Below are 20696 nucleotides of genomic sequence, written 5' to 3'. Positions count from 1 at the left end.
AACAGTACATCAATACGGCCAAACATTTGGATGATATGCACCAAGGAGCACAGCATTTTAAATACAGCATACACATGATGGTGGTAGGGAGGCAGTAAGGGGTACAAGGAAAGAGGCTCTGCACTGGGTCCAGCGTCACTTTTCTTAAAACTGCCCTATAATGTTTCCAGCTGCCAGCAGTTGTTCATCCATCAAGAGTTACAGTAAAAACAGCAGTTGTCGTTGTCAATGCTCCATTCTTGTTTCTGGACACTTTCACAAGAATTTTAATAAGAAACACATTTGAAAGAAATGTAGGTGAGTACATTTTCTTTCACTGATAAGTGATTAATTAAAGTGATTCTTACCACGGCATACTGGTAGAGAGCTGCTCCATTGCCCATTGCTGCGGCATTGTGCTCGAGATGCACCCTGTATTAAATACCCTGCATTGCAGGTAAAATTTACAACATCATTCAGATTGAACTCACTGCCTTTTGTAAATCCATTTGCAGGGTTTCCTGGATGTCCACAGGTGATTGCTGTTAGTAAAATACAGTTTATTATTATTACCGATAACATTACTAACTCTTTTCTTTCATAAATTCAAACATTTCAATGAATCTACATTAATACACCTCAACTGTCCATACATGTCAAACAGTTTATGTGTAATACAACTAAATGAGAAGGGTTACCTAAAATTCATATCCTGACTACGCTGTGGTTTTTGGTGTTTGAGTCTATAGGAAGTGGACGAGAACATGGTGGCCGACTGCCATGCTATTTAAGAGTTCCCAGTCCTGATTGCCAAAGGAGTGTGAGATTAATTGATGAAATACAAAAGCCCACAGAGTGAGTCAACTGTACCTTTTCCCTGTCTGGTCTAATGACCCTGTAGGAATGAACATTTTGAACTGTGGAGTCTCCCACAGGTGGATGGCTGGGGGGCATGGAGTGTACAATGAATTCAATAAAGTGACAACATGAAGCAGGCTAGAAAATCCTTTCTCACTGTGAGACAGCTGACAATGCTAGTATATGGGTGTGGGCAATGGAGCAGGCGCCATAAGGAGACCAACTGCCTAATAGGTGGAGAGAGGGTACACAGAAGGGGGGAAGAAGAAACAGTAATGGAAAATTGGAAACTGAGCAAGAGAGAAGCAGCCAAATTTAGTAGTTGCAGCGGGACAATGGAAGTCTAACAGTTAAGCAATTGTGCAGGACTTATAGTTTAAAGGGACAGAAGGGGGTGTGAAGACAAATTATCTATGGGTTAAAGAGGACTGCATCTTTGGCCCCAAGACTAACAGATATCTGCTGCACAGTGAGGGGTTTTGTGAAAATAAGCAGCTTAGTAAAAGAGAGGGAGAACCTGTGACTAAACTGATATGATCTGAAGTTATTTCAGGAAGCAGTAAAAATGTAGTATGATGTGCAGCGGGTGTTGGGGCTGTTCGACGTTTACCTTTTTATGTGACTCATAACGCACGCAGCACTTGGCTAAGGGATGCACTCAGTGTGCCTTTTCAGGTGAGAGTCAATTTTGTCGACCCAAGACTACATTGAAAGCAAAGGGATAGCTTTTTTATCTTATACTTCTAGCAGAAGGAGAAATATGTTAGACTTGGGCACCCAATAAACTCCCAAAGCATATGAATGGACGAAGTCTGTTTAAGTGACTGATATATTAGGTACACAATTAAAAGGAGAAAGGAGTTAGAATTCTGGACATATTTGGAGAGGAGGTTGGACACTGACAATCTATTTTGCAGTGATTAAGTGTTTTTTCACTAGTAGCTCTAGCAGGGGCTGGGAGGCTTGTGAGCTTTGTAATGACGAGGAGTCAGAGAATGAGGTGAATATCTCTTTCTTTATTGACTTCTCACTCTGAATGCCTCAACTGTCGTTCTCTACTGTTTTCCCTCCCCCAACATTCCAAAGACCACGCGCAGCATTCGCCGCGTGCACACACACACATAAGGTAAAACAGAGGGATGGGGAAAAAAACACACACGACACACAGGGGGCAAATGACAACACTATGTCTCTGCGCTTTGATGGAACACTACATCTTTTCCCTTTTATCAACAATTAATTCAATACGTAATCCTTGAACCTGCACAATACCTCTTTTGGTCATTACAGTGCCCTTTGGACTGGTTACAACTGTAGTTGAGGACATGTTAGAAGGGTTACTATTTGTGGCATTTTCATGGCTTGTTCTACATTGCTCACTGCGGTTTGCAATTTGGCTGTTTTCAGGCAAACTATTATGAACGACTTCCTGGACCCTGCCTGGTTCTGGTAATTTAGCCCTGACTACATTCGATCCATTCCACCGTTGACCATTATCCAACAAGACAGCTGTGCCCTTAGTTTTAACCACCTGCCTCGGCTAACTGTATTTGCTCATGTTGACTCCTTTCTTCTGATATCTCACTCTCACCAAATCACCAGCACACACATTCATTTCCTTGACTGCATTTCTAGCATTATAGTTGCTACGCATGCGTTTTTGAAGTTGGTCAACTAGCTTTCTCATCTCAGTCTCCTTTTCCTTCAAGCTCTTTGTTTCCCATTTTTTTCCATGGCACTGACCAGTATGGCTGCAATTGTGTGATGGCCACTCTACCCCTGAGCAACTCAAAGGGTGTCCTGCTTGTGGTGTTGTGTGAAGTGGTGTGATACGACCATAGTCTAGTTCTAAGAGCTGCTTCAATAGGAATGTGAGACCTTCATGCCATTTGAATGGTTTCTTTGACTAAGCGATTGGCCCGCTCAACCTGCCCATTGCTTTGGGGGTGGTATAAGGATGACCGTATGAGCTCTATGTTATTTACTTTCAGGAACATGGTCATTTCTTGTGAAAGGAATTACACTCCGTTGTCTGAGACCAGCTGATGTGGAAGGCCCTCCCTAGAAAACACCTGTGAGAGCACAGGGCTGATTGCAGAGGCCCCCTAACTTTTTGCCCCCATTTTCTACTTTTTGCTGGTGTTTTTCTGTCCTGACTCTGATGGTGCCCTGGGTACTGCTAACCAGTCCCAGGACCTGTGCTCTGTGTAAAATCAGTATGCAAATTAGGCTAATTATAATTGGCTAAGTCAACCTACATATAAGTCCCTACTATAAGGTAGGACATGTAGGTTTAGGGACCATAAAATAGGTAGTGCACCCATAGGTGCACTGCTGAGGTGCTCAGTGTCATTTTAAAGGCAGGCCTGCCTTGCTGGCTGCTTTTAAATTAAAGTTACATGCAAATTCGACTTTGAAATTAAAAGTAGTTCCAAAGTCTTAAACTGACAAATTCGTTTTTCCCTCATTGTAGTGAATGGCCTCCATAGGCTAGAACGGGAAGACTTTATTTTAATTTAAAAAATCCCCTTAAGTAACAGATACAAGAAGTTTGGTATCAAATCAATTGTTATAATAAATCCCACAATTTCCAGTTGTTGGATTTAATAAAACTTGTTCAGGTAAAGAGTTTTAAACTTGACCTGAAAAGTTGTCAACTCCAGCCCTGCAGTTTTTTTGCTGCTGTGCTCTGATTGGCCAGCCTCTGGCAGCCTGGCCAGGCTGCCTTGATGAGGTGTGAAGTGGCCTGGCTCAGCCCAAAGGGCCAGATGTATCAAAGCTTTTTGCATTCGCAAACGGTGCGAATGCCCATTTGCGAATGCAAAAAGCCCTTTCAGAATGTATCAAAGGCATTCTAAATGCAATTTTAAGGAATCTCTAAAATAGCGATTCCTTAAAATTGCAACCCTGTTTAGAGCAAATTGCGACTCTCTAAATAAGAAATCGCAAATAAGGAATCCTTATTTGCAATTTCTAAAGAACATGTATGAAGCAATTCCTTAATTCGAATTGGGCATTAAGCAATCGCTATTACCACCAAGTTGAACTTGGTGGTAACCATGTATAAATTTCAAAAATGTATTTAAAATGCATTTTTAAAACTTACATGTAAAGCACACATGTCCTTTTGGCATGTGTGCACCTTACATGTTGCTAAAATTGTTTTGGGGTGCAGCAAAGGGGGCCTTAGGCCCCCAGCACCCTGGACTTTGCATTTCCCAAAATTGTGAATTCCAGTTAGGAATTTGCAATTTGGGACATGCAAAATATTCACAAATATGGGCCGACAGGGCCATAGATGCGAATGGGGTCCGGAATCGCAAATTGCGATTCGGTAATAGCATTTGCGATTTTTAGGAAATCGCTATTACCGAATCGCAAATATGATACATTGGTTTTTGCGAATCAGAAATAGCGATTTCTTTAAAATCGCTATTTCCGATTCGCAAAAATCTTTTTTCATACATCTGGCCCAAAGAGATGTGCCTGGGGGAGGATACCTCCCCTCAGCAGATGAGGAAGCAGGAAGGGGGAGGGCTGCCAAAGTGGTCTTCAAAGGCAGAGAATGACTTTTGGTGCAACCCAGCAACACCCTAACATCCAGCAAACCCATACAATTAAGTGCCCCCTTGATTGGATTAGGAGAGGGCAGGAGAGGGGTGTGTTTAGGATTTTTAGCCACACCAGTGGTTGGGCTCAGCCAGATGTAACCTCCAATATTCACTTTCAGCCATGATGGATTTTTGAGGAATGTTGCTCCCTGGGGTTAATTTTTGTCACACTTCCCAGGAAGTGGTCATCACAGGGGGAAGGACCCTGCCCCTGATTGGAGAAACAGGACCCCCCTGTTTTCCACCCAGGAGCAAGGATAAAATTGGCAGACCTGCACCCACACCTCAGATCCTTATCAGATTCCAATAAGGAATAACTACAGGAGAAGAAGGACTGCCCTGCTGGACCCCTGACCTGCACCTGGACACTGCACTCTGGAGGACTTCACCAGCTGCACACTTGGGCTTCACAACTAAAAGGACTTTACCTGTCTTCTACTGCTTCACGAAGGGACTCCCTGTTTGCTACAGGTACAAAGGAACTGCCCAGAGTCCCCTGCATCAAGTCCTGCAAGGAGAGCCCAGCTGACCAGCGTCCAGTGGCCATTTGAGGATTCTGACACGGTGCATTCTGGGAATTGTAGTCCCAAGGAGCAACTCAGAGCTTCTGGAACCTTGGATCAAGTTGTGGACACTTCAAGGACACAAAAAGGACCACTGTAAGAAGATCCAGAAGTTTGGAGACGTTTGGAGCAACTCCATAAGTTGAAGAGTTACATTGTGGGAGTTGTAGTCCCAGACCCCAAGCGGCACACCAGAGCCTCTGAACCCTTGGCTGGTGCTGTGGACCACTTTCCTGAATCAAACACTTCTGAAAGTAAGTGTGACAGTGTTACCTCATGGGTAGCCTGAACTCTGGACTTTGTTCCTTTCCAGTGTGACCTTTTTTAACCCTTTGAGTGCTAGATGCTTCTATGCATTAGAATATCACTGATGACTATACAAAAAAGAGAGACGGAAACACAATAATGAATATCCTTGAATATAATGACACCAACACACTTGTGAAATGTTAGAATACAAGACAAGGCAGCCCCTGTCTTCGTGAGATAAGTTTGAATTCTCTGTGCTACCGTTTTCTGGCTTAGGAGGGCCTGAAATGTATTGTAAATCCTGTCCTTCAAATTCTTGTTGGGGTTAAACCAAACGCGCATCTGAAAAGGTATTAATAATCAATACCTAGTTATTTTTGTTAGTTTCTATATCAACAGTGCATGCATGTTGTAAAAAACTAGAGACACTATTTTAAAAATGGTCAGTGAATAGGAATTAAACTTTATTTAGGTAAAAAAGTAGATTATTTAAAGTATAAAATGCACAATCGTGTCACTAACTACTGCCTGCATTCATTATAGGTGTATCGACACAACATCTGTTATGCAGGAACAAATCCTAATTAGAAGTCAGCACTTTTGACAATGCAGTTACGTATTTAATGAAAGATGCAAATGTTAAACTATTCTGATCCCATTTGTCACTTGTAACGACCATCGCTGTGAAGTTTAATGGATCGTTATTCGGAATTTGTGAGCTTGAGAGGCTCATTATTCTGCACAACAACTGTCAATGTCAACATCATCGGATGCTCTTGAAAGGAGAGCAGCCCATGATCACTGGTATTCCGAGGCTAAATAAACAAAGAAAGCTTTCCAGCTTCACAAATGTATACTGTAAACATGATTTCCTTTGAAATTCAGCTTGAAAAGGAGAATGGCTGAGAGGCACTACAGAGCGATGACCATTGGCCTCCTCAAACACTGGGCAGCTGATAAAAAGGCTTCTATGCTGAAAAGACACCTATGCTCCCAGTAATTTATCGAGAGCAAGGGACACCCGTGTTTTTCATGCTGCCCTTTGCAGCAGATGCATATTCCAGACGGTTAACTCCTGCTTACACCCCTCATTAAGCATGACAGATGCCAAGTCTTGTCATGCCTTTGAGAGAGTGAAGGTCTCAGACACAGAGCTGTCTAGTTCTACTGCATCGCCAGCTTGGCTACTTAAACATGGCTGGCCTATTGACATATCAATGCTACATTTCATCTGATTTATAGAGCTGTATATAGTTCTAAATTAGGGGACTGCATCAGTCTTCAGCATGGTACGATTTAGGCTATTATCTACAGAAATCTACAACGGCTGTGTGTTTTGTCGTATTCTGTTAAAGCAGAAGGCTAGAGATAAACTACTGAATGTCTGAAACAGTCTGTAATCTCCGTGAGACATGTATGGGCATGATGGAGGAATAAATAGGCTACTCACGGACGCATACTGGAGTTTTCCCAGACCACTTGTGATCCTGTAGACATATTCGAACAGATGTACCAACAAGGCGAAAACCGGGGTTACACTGATAGACCACAGTATCTCGATAACTGAAACCATCGCCACTGATATGGCCATTGACGATTGGATCAGGTGACCCACAATGACCCGCTAAATTGAAAAGAAAAACAACATTTAGGATAATAAAACTGCTTTCTTCCAATTTGATTCAGATGCTTAGTGTAAGGTCCAACAATTAGCCCTGTCTTGATAGTCTTCTTTTCAATATTACTGAATAAAATAACTGTCTATCATTCGTTCACATTTATTTTATTGAACAGTTTGCTACCAATCACGGAGCTTACCATGTGAAGCTTAACATGTATCTGATTTACATACCACTCTAAAGTCACATGCTTGCAGGCTGTGGGTAGTTCCTTCCATCATCACCAATAAATCACGTTTTGTGAAACTTTTCTAAATAAGTAAATGCTAGTACACGTTTAATGCAATCAATGATGGTTAGTCATGGGTTATAAAAGAAGTGGGTTTATTAGCTTAGTTGTAGGGTACAGATAAAGCCCCACCAGGAGCAGCATCCTGCCTCAGCCCTTCTCACTCTGACTGTCCACTCATCCAAGCACAATCACTTTCAACATTCCAACCATACAATGACCTCACTCACTGGCTGAGCAACTGGGAACATTAAGATAGTGGGGAGAATGCATAAAATAGCCTAGTTTCTAAAATATCAGTAAAGCACAATTATACAGATTAGATTCAGTGCAGTACAGTTGCCTGTGTGGGTGATATGATTTTGGGTGGTGTGTGCAGATGTATATCTGTGTATGATATGGTAGAATTTGATTGTGAGTTATATGAAGTGTCGTGTCGAAGTGTGGGTGCGGGATTAAGCATGCAATGTGTCTTGCACCAATGGGATGTGTGGGGTAATTATGCAATTTGTAGGAAAAGCACATGTGGCATAAAATATAGGAGAGCAGACTTATTAAACTATAGTCCAATACAGCACAGCAACCAAAGTTGCTGCACAGTATTGTGCAAGGAGAGAAAGCAGTACTGAACTAGATTTACTAAATATGGTCTGCTGCTCTCTTCCCCTGCTCTGACTCACACACAGGCTGCCTTGTAGTGATGGCTGGTGAAGTTTGAAATGGTGAAGCATAGCATTATTATTTAAATGAGCGCAGTGCCTAATACCATACCCACTCATTTGCACCAAACTGCAAAGGTGTATGTGATATCTAGCATAGGTTGTGTACGAGAAGTATAACCTTTCAGTACAAAACCCTAGGTCTAGTCAGTTTCTTAAAATCATTCACTAATTGGGTGTGTGTTGTACAGTGGAGGTCACATGCAACATTTCAGTTGTTTGGAGAAATAAATATATATTACTCCCCACCTTTATTCCCTATTCATTAAAGGCAACATTCAGCTTAAGCTACATTAGTAGTCTGAGTCTCAGGAGTCCCAATCTGACTCTTTATTTAGGTCAAAACCGTTCTAGCGCCTAAGCATTCAATTAACCTTACCCACACCAGCAGGATCCAAGTGCCCATTGTCTCTGAACATGCCGCCTTCAAGGGACTAAAGCTGCAGAGGCAATCCAGTAAGTCTTTCACAAGCAGCCTGGGTGGAGCTGCGGTCAGGTGTCCTAGAGTTTCTCACTAGTGGTACTAAAGTGGCCGGGGTTCTTGGGATCCTCCAAACATGTGAGGAGGAAGGTGTGACACTCCTTGCGCTGGTCCTTAGTCACAGCTTGGGTCCGCTGAGGTCCCCACAGTGGCCTCCTTCCTCTAGCAACAATCTAAACCAATGTATGCTTCTTGTCTTGTCCCAGTGACTCCCATTGGCCTACAGGGTCACTGTTCCTCCTCTGCACATGCGCTACAGCCAGATTGCACAGCAGCAATTTCCACAGTGGTCCAACCTGGCATACAGGGTCACTGACTTAGTTTCACATGAGCTACAGCCCGATCAGCATGGCAGCAATTTTCAAGGTGACTCCTTCTGGCAAATAAGTTTGACTACTTGGTATCTGCACACAGGCTTTGGCCCTGTGAACCATTTTATGTAAAAATCAGAAATCTCCATTTGGAAGCACCAAAAACAGGACTGGCACTCATTGGTAGCCTTCAGCTCTCGGTTTCAAGTGAAACCTAACTCAGTAGCACATCAAGTGCATTTTGGTCAATGTGGTCCATCTTTTGCGATTTTATAGTTCATTCAGTGTAGCAAAGCTTGAAGGCTATTTATTGCTTTCAATATTTCAGTTTCTTAGAATGATAACTATTAATCTTTTCAAACCTGGCATTTTACTAGCCCCAGACACGTCTTGGAAAACAGTGAGAATGGTGTTGATGCCTTGATGTGCCATATGGTAAAGGTTAGATACAGATGAGACCCTACCAAAGTTTATTTGGATAAGAAAGATATGAGAAGGGAGAAACTTGATGGGGGAGAAATGTAAGCATTGAAATACACAATGTTAATAGAAAGTGTGACATTCCACTGAATTCCAAATTGCCATATATTTTATTTATTTATTTAGATGTGTTGTAATGAAACAATCATCATCTTGCTATAACTGAGCACTGAGCTAAATGGAAAATAAACAGAGAAAGCAAAAATGAAAAGCAAAGTAGGTGCAGTCTCTTAGAATCTAGTGCAGTGTGGTGAACATCCTATCAAATGGTCCATACGTAAGAAAATATCATGTTTAAGGAGTTGAGGTAGCCTGACCCAGCTCCAAGGTGCCCAGTTTTCTAGGTGCAGAGCCCATAACTCCCAGGTAAAGGCATCTGTGTTTCTGGTAATTTAAGGACAATTGTGCAAGTAGATCCGGGTGGAAATGGCTCATAATTTGCACATATCCAAGACGATGGGTGTAATTGTCCATATGGCTGATTTAAAGTGTCTTGAAATTGATTCTGGGATCCACTAGGAGCCAATGTAGCGATTTCAGGGCTGGTCTGATTTTCACATCTTTATATAGTTTCAGGCAAATCATAGAAGCCTGATCTTGGCATCTTTAAAGGTTACCTTTAAGATTCTTTTGAAGAACTATAAAAATCATAATACAGTTCACTTGCCATCTCATGACAAGACATCTTGTTCCATCAATTCAATGAGAGGTTTCTAATAAAGCATTTTCCAAAACATGGAGATTTGTGGAAAAACATTAATTCTCGGACATTGTGGATGAACGCATAATGTTACAGAGACTACAGAAGCCTTAGTACAGAGAAATATTACAGTCAAGTTAATGAACTGACATGCTTCATTTTTATTGACTCATTCACAAGGTGGGAATGTATCAGCTGGCCTGAAGCATGTTATATTGCATAGACTGATAAAAGAAAACACTACACTACTTAGGAATGGAATCGTTCCATTTGGGATATAGAGGCACACATAGTTGATGTCATACTAGCTGCATTGGATGATCTTCAAAAGGTGGTGGTCTTGGATGGCCCATTTGCACCTAAAAGGGATAATACCAGTCTATTGGTTATCGGGACGTATGTACTGCACATAAGGGCTTTATTAAAATGAACCAGAAATCCTAGAAACAAAGATGCACCTTACAGGAAGTTTTTGGTCACAACCATACTCTAATTTGAGGCACCAGAATTTAATGAAGTTCACCTAACTGCACGAACATTTTATGTACAGGGCACTTTTCTCTACTGTGGGATCAATGGTGGAACAGCACACTTGCAGATATTTCAATTGTAAGATTATTTACAGTTCAGGAACCACTCTAGCTACATTTCTTCCATGATTTGACAACATTTATTTTCACCCATAAAATGCAGAATTAGCAAATGTACATAGAAAAACGAAATGTAGGCCACTATTTTTTCTCCTGTTACATAAAGCAGAAGATATTCTGGTTGATGGAAGACATTACCATGTCAAAGGATTACATTATATTTTCAAAAAGGCACTAATATGATTCTTTTTCTGTTTCCTGTGGGCTAAAGTGGGTCACTCAAACTCAAGTAAACCTGGAGAGTGTTCTTTTTTCCTGCCTGACTTTAATAAAATTCAAATAAATGAGGCTCACTACACAAAATAACCTTCTTGAGACTTACAACATTACTCTCATCCTTTAAACTCTAAGTAAGACCTGAGGCTCAAAATTCATGTACTGCTGGAAAAATTCCTCCTAGTCACACCCACAACCTCTTGATCCCCTGTACATGGCTCTAGTGATGCAGTGGTGGCGCAAACCTTTCAGTCATATCTATGAGGCCATGCAAAGCTATTTTGTGTCGCTTTGAATGGTCTGATAGCTATATGAAGTAAGGCAAGGCCACGCAAGTCGCTGTGTTGCCTTACTCTTTGACAGGGAGGTGTTCCATGGGCGTTGTGGTGGGTTTTCCTGAGCAACACCCATGGATGTTGACGCATCCCCAGAATTATAAGAGTCTGTAAGCCTGGGAATGCCCCAATACCTTATGCCTCCCCATAGGAGGCGCAACAAGGAGAAAAATCTTCATGTTTCCACTTTTTCCTCTTTTTATGTATGCTAATTCTGGAGCACATGTTGAAAGAGGAAAAAGCCTCTCCCTGGATTGTTTTTGTGCAGCAAGGTACCCCTTCCTGCACAAAAACAATCCTACCAACATCGCAGACACCCTTGTACCTGGAATCTGCTGTATCGCATGGATATGGTGCATTCGTGACCTTTCCTTTTGATAGATGCCAGCAAGAGGAGTTGCTGCGCTGCCCTGCACCAAACGTTTCGCAAATTTGGCCCTAGGATTCTTTCCAGCTAGGGCTTTCCCAAAGTCCATTCCAAAGGGGTCAGATGAGTATTCTTCATGGTAGGCAGTACTTCTGCTTTCGTCATTTTCTTCCAAGGTCCAGAAATGATCAGAAGAGGTTAGGTGTCAGTCCTAGCCTCTGCACTCGCCTGTAATTGGAGAATTCCCTACATTTAACCCTGGCAACTTTTCTGCAAACACTCAACCTCCTTTTTCATACTTTCTTTCTCATTTTACTTCAAACCTTTTGACAGTCCTCACTTAAAACTCCCCTAGCCTTCCTCCCTCTACAGGAGCGTGTCGCTATTTCTAGCAACTCACATATAAAGATGATGTATTTTTCGCTCTACCAGTTCTGTAAGTCCTTATACCTACTGCTGGGGGTGCAGACAGAAAGTCTCAGATGGATTCGGGCAACGATTATGTTAGTTCGGGAGATGCCCATTTGGGACCTCAGCTTCATAGAAATAACTGTCAAGGCTGCTTTTTGTGTTGTCATCTGTTCCTGTTCCCTCGTCTAATGACCAATCCCTGTTATCTGTGCACTGTTGGCACCACTTCAGCATTTTTTTTTAACTAGAGGCAAGCCCTATTGTTGTAGCAGAGGCAAATCAATCTGGGATATCCATCCAAATCTTTGGGACAAACTACCATGCAAAGTTGTTCTACAACAATTTTCTCACAGCAAGCACAAATTGCAGTTTTTGAAATCTGTATTTCCACTAACCATCAGAAATCTACTTTCAGCACTGATTTCGATTATTATGCCAATAGAAAAAATAGGAAAATAACTCTGAATAGAAGTGCTAACTTTTTCCCAGGAAATGTTACACAAAATAGGAGTGGCTAACACACTTAAAGCAGTTTTTCCTGCATGGCAAATAACTTATCCTGTGCAACCACAGTGTTTTCAAACTTCTCTCCGGACGGAGCAGAATGGCACTCTCTGGAACCATTCATTTAGTTGTATGTGTTAGCAGTGTAAATATGTCCACATGCATTCCCATGTATGACATAAAACATAAACACCACTTGTGCAATTCCCATGCCAATTTACCCTAGCTTTACCAAAGAGTTGAGTAAATCAGTTGCGTGAAATTAATTTACGCTACATGTTTTGGGGGCGAAGCACACGCTGTGTGACAATGTTCTACAGTGTCAGATAGCACACTTCTTATCAGAGCTATGACTGCTATGAGGCTGAATGGTAAAAAGTACTCCTACAAGTTCCAGATTACTCAATGTCAGGCAGCAAGTATGATCAATCGAACCCTCCACTGAAAGACTGACATTTTCTCACAATATGCAACCAGAAGGATTTAAAACTTCTAACAATGAGGTATCACACTCACTGAGGTTGGCCCTTTGTCTTGAAACACCCATATACAATAAGAGCCAATGGCAGTGTAATATTCGGGAAAACCTAGAACTAACCTAGAACTAAACAAGTCTTTTTATAAATAAGTGATAACTTGAAGGTAACATTTCCATGATGTGAGACATAAACTACTCGCAGACAATGATAATAGACTATATATATGCAAAAAGCTACAGTATTATCATATTTGAAAAATGTAAACCAAACCCTTCATAAATAAGTCCTGAAACGAAGGTAAACGTTTGCGTGATGTAAGGCCTAATTACGCTAATAATGGAAAAAAACTATGGACTATATAAATCAAAACATTTCGTAAATGATATCTAAGAATCACTCATAATCTATGTTCAATAAGGTTGACAAAGTAATTTAGCCAGAAATAAATTTCATATTTACCAAGACACTGTGTTTCAGCACCACTCCAGAGACCATTTGCTAAGCACTCTCTGACGTGAGACCCAACAAGTGTGTACCCTGCATTGCAAGTAAAAATCGATGTGGCCCCATACACTGTTAATGTCCCAATCCTGTTCCCATTTACTGGAGAAGGAAGGTCCCCACAAGAGACATCTGCGGGGAAAAAAACAAATGTTAAAGCAAATATGATAGTCTTGCCATTAAAGTCCATGAAAAATTACATCTAATGCCAGTCTGCCACAAGTGATTTGTTAGATATTGTACATCAATCAACCATTTTTTCTCGAGTTCCATCTATGATATAGAAACGTACACATAGACACGAGAGCTTACAGCCTAAGCTCCCATTCTGTTTCATGATTTCATCATTTAAGATAGCAGGGTTGCCTAGTAAACAGAACACTCACCGCTGAGAAAATAAGATGTTCTGGTAGTTATGAGCTCAAATTTCAGGCAGACACACAACATCTCACCTTTCCTGGATCCATAAATGGAGTGCCATAAATTGGGCAACAAAAACGTGTTATTTAGAGCATTTAGAAACAGCAGAAGTGCAGTGTGTAGCGCTGCATACAAATAAATTATTAAGAGGATGTTGTGCATTTCAGTACTGAAGATATAAATATTTGCTTCACATCATGATGTTCAAATCTACTGTTCCAATAAATGATTAATATGGAGGAATAGTATCTATTTTACTGTGCCCTACCATAACACATATGAGTCGGTTATTTTTCTGGGAAGTACTGGGTTGATTAAACAGCTACTAAACAAAATGATTCTTTCACAAATATTGCTGCTATGTTGTGCTAACAAGTAGTGAAGAGGTTTTCTTTCAGCTCAGTTAGGCAAAAGACACAAAAAAGTGAAACAGAAAAACTTATGTATGGTAGTTAGAATTTACTCCAAAATTGCAAGTTGGTCTTTAACGCATTGGATGTTGGTCAAATAGGGACCAGTAGTAAAAATAAATAACAGAGATGAGCATGATAAAGGATAAATTTGAGATGTAATAACAATATTAAAATGTTGAAAAACGAGGAAAGGTGAGGGTTGTTGCTTTTAAGATATAAACTGTTCTAGTGGTAAAAAACATTCGAATGAGAGACATTACATAGAACAACAGCTAATTTGCATCAGTTGCCTTTTTTGTTCTGACGGCAGTATGGGTTCCTGGAAAACTGAGAGGGGGATAGTAATATTCAGTCTAGCCCCTCTCGCAGTAGGGCTTTCACAAGGGGGCCTTCCCATTGACCTTTTTTTTTTAGAAAGTCTGAAACGATCTCAGTGCACTTGAGTTTTTTGTTAGGAAGTTGACATCATTGGCACTGACATGAGACTTAAGAAAGCTGGCAAAAAAATGCAGTTACGCTTAATAAGGCAGCCTCCTGCTGGCAAGATGGTTCAACCAACTGGTCAAAGGTTACCACAAACAATGACATCTAGAATCTTTGTCATATGGACAGGAGCTGTAGGGACACCAATCATATGTGGGCACAAACCAGGTATTTGTGTTTGCCAACCAAGAATTATAAATTACATGAATTTGATTTAAATTGAGTATCTGGTCTAGGAAGGCTATAAAATTAACACAGCCATTCAACAATTTTCATGTTCTGTAAAACCCAAAATCTTAGATTTAACGTTGAGTCATCAGGAAAAATGTTGACTACCCTGGTCAAGGTATAATAATGTCCGAATATTCACATTTTTTCAACAGAGGTTTTAAATTAGAACAATAATGGTGGCGATTCTGAAGGTAGCAGTATATTTTCTCAGAACTTGTAAATTACGGTATCTTGTAAAAATATACATGTTGCAATTGCACGTTTTACATCATGCTCATCCAATATTGATTTAACTTTACTTATAGCACGATGATACCAACATTTCAAAATAAATGTATGAGGACAGAAGCAGTCTCAAGCTTGTCTTATTCACAATTTGGTTATGATGCGTGTCTTTGCGTATGCCTCGTCTCCAAACTCAGTGAGATGGCTCCTTAGACAAAATTGTCATTAATGAAATTCACGTTAGTCGTATAGGCATTTGTAATATTACAATAATCAGTATACTAAGAATCATGTATTCTCAACTGTTTGAATCAACCCTTTTGCTTTCCCAAATGATTACAGACACTTTGAAATACGAGGTTCTATTTTATAAACCCATTCCTTAAAGGCTTACCTTTGCAGCTAGGCCTCTCTTCACCCCCACTCCATGTTCCGTTAGCTGTGCACTCTAGGAGTCTCCGACCCCCTAAGTAATAGCCAGGGTTGCAGCTCAGCATGACTTGAGCTCCGTATTCGTTCAGTGACCCTGAAACCAGTCTCCAAACAACATGCTCTGAGAGCTGTGTCTCAATGTTAATACAAGTCAAAGCTGTGGAAAAAGAGAACCATGTTAATGCCTCACAAGCCCGGCAGATTACCTTGCAGAAAATGAGTCTTGATCGTACTTAGAATAATTTTCTCTGAACAGTCAACCGTGGAATTGTGTGCCCACGCTTCTGCAAAGGTCCTGCTGAACTGAACACTGCTTGTCTGTGTTCAAAACATGACTTACAAAGGAGAATATATAATCGAACTGTTGCCTCCCTGCCAAGTACATTTTGCAAAATCAGATTCAAGTTATGATCATACCTCATATTTAATGAAAACGAGTCTCGTGAAACAGAACCACCTAAATAAAGTTCACATGAAAATGTAGAACCTGAAAACGAAATTAATCTATTGCAGCTCTGCCGGTTACTTTAGTACTATGGGGCTCACATGTGTTGTGAATTCGAATGCGCTTGCATTGCTTTCCAGCGACTCGTGAATAAGGATTGGGAGGACCTTGAGTGTACCATAGAAGGCCACCCATAGGTAAGTGGATGGAGCCTTACTGCCGGCAGGTGTGGCTGGCTCTGTAGCATATTCCCCAGCCTGGGTACCTACCAATGACTATGTGATGCACGTATCTGTGTATTATGCAAATTTATCGGTCTGAGTGTAACCGCAAACTCAATAATCTAAATCAGCTTTCACTTCACCATGCTCTAATATTTACATCACAGTTTTACAGAGTCCATCAGAAGCCAAATGGTTCTGTCATTAATAATTCACACAACTCTACAGTCTCATCCCAATGAGCAGCTTTCCATCGAGGACTAGCACACCAGAAGCATTTCTGTTAGACTGGAAAACACTTGAATGTTTCTGTTAAAAGCTGTCTCGGCAAGGGTTAGCATAACTTACTTCAGTCTTCCCATAGGCGTCTAAAAATCTGGTTGCTTCAACATTGACCTAACAGTTAAAGTGCATGTTTCCTGTCATAAAGCCTTTCAAATACTTCGGTAAACAAAAGGGTGGTCAACGGGGACAAAAAATGAAAAACCTTTAAAGAAGAATTACTGCCTTGACCTCTTCACTTGTAATATCTTAGCTGAATAGTCTTCAGGTGAAAAATGTTCACGTTTAGGCACGTTAGACCGGTGTATGTCATTGGTAGTGTAGAATGTTCGAAGAAGGATCACATGATCCTGCTGATTCAATAGTCCATACTATAATACGAAATCCCACATAATAATATCTAACCATAGCCATCTTTGACAGAACTGTATAAACTTTGTATTACTATTGTCAGATACTCTTACCATACACCCCCTTCAAGTGACTCACTAACGCTTCTCCCGCAACTCTTCCCATTGCTTGTCAATCGCCTGGTGCTGAATTACAGATTGGGCAGAAAGTCTATGTCTGTCCCATGCTGTACACTTAATTGTATGTGCACTGCTCAAACAAAGATAGTGCACACTTTTTATGAAAACAATTCGAAGGAGAGAATTCTGAAAGCCTGGTTTGTGCTGATGAACTTGACAGATGAAGCTACTGTTTCAACAACATTTCAGTAATTCACCGCCTTCAGAGCTAGCTTCATTTAGAGAGGGCAGGGATCTCCTCAAAATCAAATGCAGAGTATGTCTGTACCTACCTGTGGGGAGATGCCGGAAATGTCCTCTAGCTTCCACTGGACCACCCATCCAAGCTGCACTTTCAAAGGTTGCCCTGACTGCTCATCACCTCATATGAGTGTGCCTCTGTGATAGCACAGTCATCCCCTATTGTTGTAGTTTGAAGTGGCCCTGCACAGTTGGCAACTGCTGTCCTGGCCCCTGTGTATGTGCTCTGACCCCTTAAACATGACAACATTGGCTAAACCCTAATTGATCTATTTCCCTTTCCAGGGTGGCCATATTATATGGTGCAGGAAAATACATTAATGTCATGGAAAGTTAAATGTCACCCATGGACAGCACTAGACAAAGAATAAGTGGCTTCAAAACTATCTGTGCAGCCTGACTGCTGCAGGTGTGAAACCTGTAGGCAAACCTGCCAAAAATAACCTTTTTGACAGGAAAGAACCCTACTTAAAAAATAAAATAAAAAATAAGTTCCTCCTATGTACGTCTTGTAGCCCCCCAGGCTGGCTGCCTAGTGCTTAAAAGTGGTATACAAGAATTTAGTGCTGGTATGTACCAACAGTGACAACACCACAAAAGCTATTTTCACTCTACAGAGCTGCAGCTGCTCCTATGAAGAAACCTGCATTTCAGATAAAATAATTCTGTTAACTTTAGTTTGGGCTATAGTACAACCATTAACTTAAGTATTTATTAAAACTCCAATCCACTAGTGAAGTCAGAATATTTTAGCCACTTTAGTTTCAATTTTCACAGGTGTAGAATTCACATTATAATGAAACAGATATCGGTGTTAACCACTGGATCAAACACTCCCATACAGCATCTTAATGTTAACCGCACTGACTTTGGCTACATATCAAAACAAGACATTATGGTCTGAAGAGTCATCAGATATTGCTGATACAATGTGGAGATGTCCCCTCTAATTCAGTTCTGGTACCAGTATGAGGATGGCTGCAAGTGCCATTTCTTGTTGCATGAGGGTTTTGAATGACAGCCAGGTATTTCCAAATGTGTTCATTCTGCCATGTGTTATTGCTGTCAGTTTTTCAAGAGCGTAGGTCAACCACACTTTTCCCTACCAAACATGCCTGGGAGAAGTAGTTGATTGCTTTCAGAACCGGGAGAGATGAGCTGCTACCAGGGAATAAGTAATGAGTTTGCCTTGTCGAGGTATCAGAGGATATTCACTATTGTCACCAGGGTTACCCAGGAGTATGAATAAAGGGTCCATTGGAAGTGTGATTCCTAGTATCTGTCTGATGTGGGTTACGATTTCTTTCCAGTAAGTCTGAATGAATCTGCAAGACCACCACATGTGAAATACCACAGATTTCAAGCAGGTGTCTGAGCCACCAAATATTGCATGTGGGCATGTGTGGGATAGATACCACCACATATGTATTTTACATACATTTTCTTTACGTGATGTGCCTATGAAGGTTTTCAAGGCCCTTTGCCAGCTTTTCCCCCAGTTTTCTTCAGGGATATAGGCCCTCATTCTGACCCTGGCGGATTGAATCCGCCAGGGCCGAGGGCAGCGAATGCACCGCCAACAGGCTGGCGGTGCATTCATGGGCATTCTGACCGCGGCGGTAACACCGCGGTCAGAAACGGGAAACCAGCGGTCTCCCGCCGGTTTCCCGCTGCCCATGGGAATCCTCCATGGCGGCGCAGCAAGCTGCGCCGCCATGGGGATTCCGACCCCCTTCCCGCCAGCCTGGTTCTGGCGGTTTACACCGCCAGAACCTGGCTGGCGGGAACGGGTGTCGTGGGGCCCCTGGGGGCCCGTGCAGTGCCCATGCCAAAGGCATGGGCACTGCAGGGGCCCCCTAACAGGGCCCCACATTGCTTTTCAGTGTCTGCTTAGCAGACACTGAAAAGCGCGACGGGTGCCACAGCACCCGTCGCACACCTTCCACTCCGCCGGCTCCATTCGGAGCCGGCATCCACGTGGAAGGCGCTTTCCCGCTGGGCCGGCGGGCGATCTTTTGCAGATCGCCCGCCGGCCCAGCGGGAAAGTTGAAATGCCCCCCGCGGTCTTCTGACCGCGGGGCGGTGTTTGGGCGGTTTCCGCCCGGCGGGCGGCGTCCGCCGCCCGTCCGGGTCGGAATGAGGCCCATAGTGTCCTGTGCCACTTACCCAGAGTACAATTTAGCTGTGGTTTCTTTTAGAGCCCAACTTTGTAATAACATCTTCTAGCCATGTGATCCCCTTTCTGACTATCTTAGTTGTGAATGTAGTTTCCATTGAGTTATTTTCCCTTTTAGCTCCCTCCATCACCTCATGTGTGCCCATACAGCGGAACAATTGTGTTAGCCTAAACACTTTTTTTCTACTCAGTTGCCAATCAGCCTGTAGCTCCTCCCAGGTGCATAGCTTGTTATCTAGATTATGAATTCTGGTGGGGGTAATCAGAGAGAGGGCAAAGTCATGGAATCTGTCTTTCGTGTAGTCTGCTGCGAGTATTCCTGAAGTGTGAGAGAGGTATTTGGTATATACTGCTTTACAGAATGCACTTTCCTTGGAAGCAATGGCAATGTAATTGGGAAAATGGTGTTTCACCTGAACCCAAATTTTACCTTCTGGTCTGTGGTTCCAATCTAGTGCAGGAAGCATCTGAGCAGCAAGAATGGAGGATCTAATGTTCAGAAAGCATAGGCCTTCCTCAGTTTTGATTTTGTAAAGAGTTGCTCTGGGAACTCTAGGTGTGTGGTACCTTCATACAATGGCAAAAGTCTTTCTTTGAACTGCATCTTAGTAAGTAAGCACATTTTATTAGCATAGTTAATTAAAACAAACACCAATTTTAAAACTCATCACATTGTCGGGCTAATAAACTCTCACACGCTCTCTAGTTAGTGATTAAAAACATACATTTACAAAAACAGTAAAAACAGTCCCAGGAAGTGTTAATTAATGTGCCTCTTGATTGAGCACTATCCTGGTGAATTGACTCTGCCTGGTAGTTATAATGCTTAAAACTTTTCTTAAGAATAGTCGAAGAGCGGGGTCATAAAAACAAGACCTCGCATGTAACCATGTATATACAGTAACAGCACAACCTAGTTAGCAATCTTAAAATGCCAACAATATCAGAACGGCGGGGAGCATAGATTCCTGCTTCCTCAATCTAAAATACTTGAATACACCACTAAGTAGATGTCAACCCTACTACTAGTATTTGATATATCACCACCCACCTGGTTTCTTATGATATACTGAATGACTACCCATCAGCATAAACCCATAGACATCTGAAACAGCAGCACCCCAATCCATCCTAGCTTTGCGCTACCTTTCTGTAATGTTAGACAGTTTTTTAAAAGTCTGCATCATAAACTTAGTTCCCCCGACAGGCAGAAGGAATTGAGGAGCCACTTAACCAGCTAATGACAGCCCACCTACATGAGCGTATACCCAGGGCC

General features: G+C 41.8%; 1 protein-coding gene across 1 annotated transcript in view; it reads right to left on the bottom strand.

The window, feature by feature from the left end:
- The window catches only part of CSMD1 (CUB and Sushi multiple domains 1), a 5088256-nt gene that overhangs the window by 546793 nt on the left and 4520767 nt on the right, over positions 1-20696 (bottom strand). The window contains exons 51-54 of the mRNA XM_069235813.1: positions 15489-15683; positions 13281-13454; positions 6711-6884; positions 348-521 (exon numbers count right to left, since the gene is read on the bottom strand). Coding sequence (XP_069091914.1) covers positions 348-521; positions 6711-6884; positions 13281-13454; positions 15489-15683 — 717 coding nt within the window. The remainder of the gene's footprint in view (positions 1-347; positions 522-6710; positions 6885-13280; positions 13455-15488; positions 15684-20696) is intronic.

Source organism: Pleurodeles waltl, chromosome 5 (genome assembly GCF_031143425.1).
Source record: "Pleurodeles waltl isolate 20211129_DDA chromosome 5, aPleWal1.hap1.20221129, whole genome shotgun sequence".
NCBI lineage: Eukaryota > Metazoa > Chordata > Amphibia > Caudata > Salamandridae > Pleurodeles > Pleurodeles waltl.
This window is presented reverse-complemented; position numbering and strand designations above follow the sequence as displayed.